The sequence below is a fragment of the Hylobates moloch genome, unplaced genomic scaffold, assembly GCF_009828535.3.
Source record: "Hylobates moloch isolate HMO894 unplaced genomic scaffold, HMol_V3 SCAFFOLD_15, whole genome shotgun sequence".
NCBI classification, from domain to species: Eukaryota; Metazoa; Chordata; class Mammalia; order Primates; family Hylobatidae; genus Hylobates; species Hylobates moloch.
In genome coordinates, this window is record NW_026652290.1 from 55,829,498 (window position 1) to 55,837,747 (window position 8,250).

Consider the following 8,250-nt stretch of genomic DNA (forward strand, 5'->3'; position numbering starts at 1 on the left):
TTTGTCAGAAAATTATTTTTGTAAACTTTATAAAATTATTTTAAAATATTAAAAAGTATTCACATCAGACTCAGGAACTCTATATCTTAATGCTTCCTCTTTCACTTTGAAACTCCAAACCAACAAGGAAGCAAATGGTTCAGCCACCATTGGCCAAAATTCCAGCAGTGGGGTATCGCAGCCCCATCCAGAGCTGAGATCCTTGTGTGCATGTTTTGGGGGTGGATGGGTAGTACGGTGTGGAAAGGAGAGAGTACAGCAGCTGTCACCTTAGTCAGTCACAGCTTAAGGAGAATAGATGGTGGTAGCAAAGTTAAGCATCACTTTTAGAAAGGTGGACGGGTGGTGAGGGGTGCTTGCAGCATGAGAGGCACAGCAGGGCAATGCTGCTTAAGTACCTATCACATGCAAGTGAGCAAATACATGTTTTATGATGAGTGACTCAATGAGTGAATGAAATGAAATGACTGGTCTGAATGTACTGAAGATTGCATAATTTTATGTAACTCTAGGTAAAGAATATGAGTGGTCATGGAAATGTGTTTTACTTTATGAACTAAAAGAAATAACTTTCAACATTTTAATATTCCTTGAACCCTTCTTAGATAAATTGCAATGATCAGTCTCTACTAAAAAGTAGGAAATCTGAAGCTGAGTGTGGTGGCTCATGCATGTAATCCCAGCACTTTGGGAGACTGAGGCAGGAGGACTGCTTGGGCCCAGGAGTTCGAGACCAGCCTGGGCAATATAGTGAGACTCCCCCATCTGTATTTTTAAATAATAACATTTTTTAAAGTATGGAAATTATTTGCAATGAACACATAAACTCTGATCAAAGACAAAGACTAAAAGTATGCTAATCAAATGGGCGTTAGATTTGATTGATTGAAGTTGTGACTCAGCTTCAAATTTAGCTCTGCTTCCTGGCAGCCAAGACAAAGAGGAGAACACAGTAAGTTGCACTCCTGTCTTACTAGAAAGGAGGAAGCACTGCAGTCCCTCAAAGAAGACACAGTTATTTTCTGAGCACTGAATTCCCAAGCAACTTTCTCACATAGAGTTATACATAGAAGTCGCTGGCGTTCTCCATTCTTCATTCTCATTTTTCCAGTGCAGTTAGGAGCAGATTTCGGGAAATCGTTACTTGCAGGAAAGCTATAAACTGAAGATATAACATTAAAAGACAACTCAGTGAGCCCTATTCTGTGAGGGTAGCAAGATAATGTAATCCAAGTACAGCTTCTAGTCTGATCTGAGGTTGGAAATGAGACTGTCTATAAAGAAAGGAAACAGATGTTTGCTGAGCACCTAACATATGTCATATGCATGAAATATTTCCTTCCTTTCAGCATATGTGTTACTAGTCTCATTTGTAGAAGCTAAGCAACTTGCCCCAAATTCACTGCTGTTTAAAGCAGAGTCCCAAGCTCATGCACACTTTCCTATACCACACGTCCTCCTTTCTTTCACAATTTTTATCAAGAAGAGTCAGTGGACAATTTAGCCCCTTTCTTTGGGCAATTTGAGGTTATTCTCCCCAGTGAGGGCCTAGAGTGCTGGTGTTATGTACTGTATTAAGAACAACTCATTTTGTTCAAAAGCCAAAGGATCAGTTAGTTGTGGGGTTGACTCATATCTGCATGTTCAGGAATGTTCATGGCTCTTATCTAAAAGGAAGTCCATAGTATTGAGAGCTGTAAACTTCTCTGTTTAAATGGCCTGGGAAAGGATTATTATACTCTCTCTCCAGTGAGCAGAAGACCTAGAGACTCCCCGTGGACAAGATGTTTACACTGTGACCAAAGCATGGGTAGGAACTGGGTGGTGGTAAGGGAGACCCAGATGGAGAGAGGGCTCCAGGCAGATGAGAAAGAGCTGGAAGCTACAGAAGGGAGGATGTGGCTGAAGTCTCCAGTGTGCAGCAGGAGAAGGGAAGGTGGCAAGAGAGAGGTGGGCAGGTAAGCAGGGCCAGATCATAAAGACTTTCCATTTAATTCCTTCATGCAGAGGGTCTATACATAGTATAAAGCCTTCTGCTTCTCCAAAAAAGTAGACACAATGTGAAGTAAAATCACTGTGAGAAAGACAGCGAGTCGGGGGCCCCTCAAGAACATCTGCACCTAGATCTTAAAGAAGGTGAATGGCAGTGATGGGAACAGGGGTGGTTGGGCCAGAATTCCTCTTAGGCACCATCTGGGATTCCCATAGCTGTTCTCATCACAGTACCTCTCTTACCGCTTTGCAGTTGTTTCCTTGTCTCCGCCCCCACTGAACTGTATGCCCTACAGGACTGTCTTCATATTGCATATTTAGCTCAGCTTCCTGGCAGCCAAGACAAAGAGAACACAGTAAGTTGCATTCCTGTCTTACTAGAAATGAGGAAGCACTGCAGTCCCTCAAAGAAGATGAAGTTATATTCTAGGTCTGCCAGACCTATGGGTATCATTTTTTTTCTTTGCAAAGTGACTTTTGGTTTTTAAACAAGCTTTCAAAGAGAAAAAGGATGATGAGTAAAGCATAACACAAGAAATGTCAATTATTTCTCTCTTTGTAACTTTTGTATCTCAGTTCCTGTCTGGGGACTCTACAAAATTTCCATGCCATCCTCTGTGACAGAATCCCCACAATCTGCCTGTGCCTTGCTGTGGCTCTCCATCATGCTCTTCCAGGTACTAGTTGGTCTCAATTGCTGTGGCCACCATTGGGACTTTGCTTCTGCTCTTTACTCCCTCCCATCTCTTGTATCTTAACACAAGTTCAGACCACTCGACTGGGGTGCACCTTCATGCAGGATTCTTTCCTCAAGCTGCCTTGTGTGTGATAGGACCATTTTCATCAACTTAACTTCTCTCAGTTGGTCCCAGCATCTTTCCAACACCCCCATAGTGGGCCTTACTCAAAAGGACCACATTCCAGCTGGTGGAGTCTCCATAGAGTTCTCCCATTGGATGCTACATGAAGATACTTCATAACTGTGAGGTGTGAGACAGGGAGATGGCAGCACTACCATTAATGAAGTGACTTATAGTGATGTATATCCATGGCAGGGCCATTGGGCATCCTAACCCTGGCCTAGTTTCAGACACATAGGCACCAAGAACCATCGAGCTAGCCTGTGCCCATCCAAGTGCACAGTCTCAGACAAAGTACAGAATCTAAGTTGACCTCATCTGGCATGTACAGGGGGAATTTTGTGCATGAGTGGATATAAAACCAGGTCCTGTTTTCCCATCACCACTTAGATTGGTCCCCACTCTGCTGCTGCTGCAGAAGGCCCAGAGGTGACATCAGTCCTTTTTCCTCAAATGGCCAGAAGGCTGTTGGCCTGGGCAGCAGGAAGCATGCACTTCGTGGAGAGAATTTAATTTATGCCTAAATGTTAAGTCAACAGCAACATATGGACAGACATTTTTACTTAAACAACCAATAGCAATGTAACCTCTGCATAAAAATAGAGTGGGCCCTAGAAGGAACAGCTCCCTTGTGTAGCTGTTCACTGTCTAAGGAAGGCCATGTTCATATGCTTTTTTTTTTTTTTCTTGAGTCTTGCTCTGTCACCCAAGCTGAAGTACAGTGGCATGATCGTGGCTCACTACAACCTCTGCCTCCCGGATTCAAGCAATTCTCCTGCCTCAGCCTCCCAAGTAGCTGGGATTACAGGTGCCCACCACCATGCCCAGCTAATTTTTTGTATTTTTAGCAGTGACTCTACTTGCATGTGTGGGGACCTTTATCTACCAGGGACCAGGGGCTACTCATGGAAAGCAAAGACTTCGGGCACAGCAAACAGACCACATTCAGTCCATAACCCAGGCTGGTCTGGTTAGCATATAGTAAGTTTGGTAATGAATTGTAAAGAAAGCTCTCACCACTTTCTGATGTTCAGAAAGCTGAACATCAAACAAACACAAATCAGTTCACCATGGGCTATATAGTTTCAGGATTCTCCAACCTGGGGAACCAGCAATTTAGTGTTCAAATAAGGCACAAAATGTGCTCAAGTAGACTGGCCTGGTCATTGGGAAGCCATGTAACTCTTTCAAGAAAGCCCTGTAACCTGGGACTAGAGGTCCAGAAAGTCTGGACCTGTCCTCCAGTGATGACAATTCAGTTAAAAAGGCACATAAATTAACAAGCAAAATATTTGAGTAACTGCGTGAAGGCAGTGAAAGGCTGTCATGATTCTAAAATTGAAAATGATAAAGGATCAAAGGAAGAAGTGTGTGCTCTTGGCTCCACCTCAAGTCAAGACTGTTTGCTCTGCATTTTCCTTGTTCTTCCAACCCCTATTCCCACCAGGATCAATAGGTCAGATGCAGGAAGGTCTGTGACTTTTTTCATCACTGCATGAAAATCTGTCAGACTCGTGGTAGTGGACTCAGGTGAGTCTGCCATCCAGCAAGACCCTCTTCAGCTCTGAGATGGAAGTACAGTGGAGAGTCCCTCCCCTCGCTCTCAGAGACTTTCACTTTCACTCCAGCTCACAAGATTCTGGGGAAACTGGAACCATAGCTCATTAAAAAAAGCTAGGGCCGCTTTCCTGGGTCACATTCTGGGTCAGTGTCTTGCTATTTCACCAAGTGCCCATTCTAGTGTCCTTCCTAAGCTATGGCCTGGCTCCCTGAGGACAGATCTCAATAACAGCCTCCAAAAAATTGAGCTACAGAGTGAATAGTGAGTTAATATTTGGGTTCTAGTCCCAAGTGACCTTATATTCCACCCTTTTGGGGATCATCTACTCCAGGAGTTCTCAATTAGAGAAGATATTACCCTCACCCCCATCCCCAAGGAACACTTGGCTATATGTAAAGACAGTTTTATTTGTCACAACTGGTAGTGGTTGGGGGGTGTTACCATCACCTAGTCGGTAGAGGCCAAGGATTCTGCTAAACATCCTACAATCCGCAGGACAGGCCCCACAACAAAAAACTATCCAACCCAAAATGTCAATGGTATCTAAGTTGAGAAAACGTTAAAACCACAGATTGTCAGCTTTCCTGACATAACTCCCAGTTCCACAGGTCTTCCTAATAGAGGTAAATTTCTTTAATATATTAGTAAGCCAGTTCCTACAGTTACACCTGGACACAGGATGCTGGAGAGGGGACTGGAAGTCCTGTGACTGAGTCAAGGGCTCTCCCCCCTCAGAGGACTCAGCTTATGATCTGAATTCTAGTTCATGTGACACTTATAAATGCATCCTACTGTCGTCCAGTCCTTCAGGGTGACAAACTTGTAGATAGCATGGATAATGACAAGGGCTCCTCTGTATTTCATTATGTCCTTATTATTATTTTTTCATTAAGTAATACTAAATAACATCATCTGCTTGTTTTTGTTGGCTGAAGCATTCATTCAGCCAACAAATATTTATTGTGTGCCCAGTTAAGAACAAGCACTGTGCTCTATACTAAATGGGTGATAACTGTCTGCTGGGGCTAGTGAACATAGACCACAGTACCTACAGCAGGAGTTCTTCCTCGGGTGAGGATGAAAGTGCGGGGTGCTTGTTGAAATGCAGGATCCTGGGCCTCCCTCCAGAGATTCTGATTTTGTAAGGATGGTGCCCAGAAATCTGCATTTTTAGCCAGCACTTGATGTGAGTCTGATATAGGTTACCTATGGGACCAGGCTTTAAGAAACATTGGTAAAAATCATGAAATCCACTCAATCAAATCCCAGACCTGAGTATATGCAGTCTTGAGCTCTAGTGTGGTAATTTCCTATATCTGTGAAAAAAATCATTTAACTATTAATTGTCTCAACTTTCTTGTTTTTTAAACCAAAGGAGAGAGTAAGACCCTAATAACCTGTGTTCAAACATAGGTGGAGAGAAGGCAGAATGACCTTATTTATGTAGAAGCAGGACACTTTCAAAGGAACAGAACCATACAATTTGTATGACATAGATTGAGCATTAGCCAAGTACATTTGTATCAATGATAGTTAGGAGGAAACTCTCTTGCTTATGTAAGAGGTATGAACACTATCTTTTCTCTGAACTGACCTCAGCATACAATCATTCATAGCTTGATTAGGGAACGCTAATCTCTGCTGGTTATCAAGATAAATGGCTTCTCTGATTACTCTGTTTTCTCTCAAATCCTTTCTCAGACCTACATCATTAATGCTCCGCTTGTGACTTTTCAATGGAGCACTTATTTTAGTAGCACACTTAACCCCATTAGAGGTTCAAATCTAAACCTTGTTCTAAGCAAAATTCCTCCAAGCTGTTAGAAACACCTTAATACTTATCTATATCTAATATCAAGGAAGTTATCTCATGTATGGGCGAGATACATAAATGTAGGCAATAGTTTTCAGCCCGATTGCTCTGATGTGAATTACTGTGACCAATTTAGCAATAGAAGAAATCTATATAAAGAACTTCATAATGAATATATAGATTAAACTTAATGTATCACTATCATCATTAGAAGGACAGAGTATGGGTTAAAGGCCAGACTATCTCAGAAAATATGCCAGTCTCCCTTAAAATAATAAAAAATACATCTCTTTTCCAACTCATATAAGAATTCCCTCCCATTCTGTTCCTTTAATTATATCTTTATTATGTAAGGTCTTTATTATACTTTAGTACTTTTTTCTGTTCCTGTCTTGTTTTTGTTGTCTACCTTTTGCTACTACCTTTTAATACACCTTGACTCCTGGGCTCACAAAACAGAACACCCATTGAATTTACTTACAGATTGAGCACCTCAAAAGACTCTAGTCTTTGTGCTCCTGTTCAGAACCATTCAAAATATGGATGAGTTTCCAAACAGGAAGGAAATGGAATCTGCTAAAAACTCACAGTTTTCTGTGTAATCTGTAGCCTTAAATCATCCGAAGTACCCCAGATCCTGCACACCAAGGAGTTCCATCCCACTGTTTTGTCCAAATGAAAGAGAACCCCCTCCCAGCATTTTAGAATTTGGACCTGGAATGCCAATTTAAATGCAAATGGTCCCTCAAACTCGGATTTGCTGCGAGATCCATTTTTAAGTAGACTATGCTCCCTGCAGACCAACATGCAAATGGTGCTCGAGTATACGTAGGAATCACAGAGGCAACGAAAAGACACCAACCATACCTATTTTCGCAGCCTCCACTTTCAGGTTGAAATCCCAGTTCCTTGGCAATTTTAGGGACATTTTGCTTCCAGTTTAAGTGAGTAGTTAGTGAAGCGGTGAGTCTGTCACAGTTTGCGCCCTTCTTGTCCTTTGGCTCTTTCTCTCTGTTTTTGTGTCTGTTTTTGTTCCTCCTGATGATTGCTTCACAGGCAATCTTAGGCTTGAGGTTGATTTGCCAACGTGTCTCCTCCTTTCTCTTAGATGAAAGGTCCATCCATCTGTCACTGGAGGATGGCACCCAAACTCCCCCAGCCTCCACCCTCAGTCCCACAGGGGCTAGCACCCTGCTTTTCTTGCTTTCAGTTTTACCAGAAATATCCCAGTTGACACTTCCCTCTGCGTCATGGGAAGCAAAGCTCCTTTTCGAAAGAATCTCAGGCCTCACTGAGTTGAGGTCGTGATAAACAACTGCTGCCTCTCGGTTGTGTGTGTGTGTGTGTGTGTGTGTGTGTGTGTGTGTGTATGTGTGTTTTAACTGTCTGCTTCCTTGCATTTGAGGAAGTGGGTGGCTGTTCAGTGAAGATGATACATTATGAGCACTCTTTCTTGAGAAAATGGTTTTTGGAAATGCTTGAAAAACCAGAATGGTTGCTTCTGTTATAAAAGGCTACAGTTTTAATTAAAAGAAAACGTCCAAACTCCCATCAACTACTTCAACTCTAAGCTCTCCTCTTCCTCACCTAACGGATCAAGCATCCAAAAATGGTCAGAAAAACAACAAGCATTCCCCCAAAGTTATCTTCTTTTAAATTCTTCCTGCTGTAAGGACCATGTCGCAAGCTCTCCAGCTGCTCAGGATAAAATTTGCAAGTGATCTCAGCCTGATGTAGGGAGGGTTTTGATGTATTTGGCTTAATGAATCAACTTAAGCTAGGTCGACCCACTCACATATCCTAAGGGTTCTTTCGCATTGTACACAGGGTGTGGGCTTTAGAATCGGGGTGTGTGGGCTGTCATACATGGTGTGGGCTTCCATTTGCTAGCTCTTCAACTTTTTAACAAGCAACTGAATCTTTCCAGACCTTAATGTCCTCATCAGTAAAATGGGGTTGATAATAACCACAACTCAAGGGGTTTTTGCAAAGGAATCTAGTGCAGAGTTTGACACAGAGTGGTT

General features: G+C 42.4%; 1 protein-coding gene across 1 annotated transcript in view; it reads right to left on the minus strand.

The window, feature by feature from the left end:
• The window catches only part of ARHGAP25 (Rho GTPase activating protein 25), a 91,365-nt gene extending 83,822 nt beyond the window's left edge, over positions 1-7,543 (minus strand). Inside the window, exon 1 of the mRNA XM_032177484.2 lies at positions 7,094-7,543. Coding sequence (XP_032033375.1) covers positions 7,094-7,154 — 61 coding nt within the window. The 5' untranslated portion in view covers positions 7,155-7,543. The remainder of the gene's footprint in view (positions 1-7,093) is intronic.
• Between the last annotated feature and the right edge of the window lie 707 nt (positions 7,544-8,250).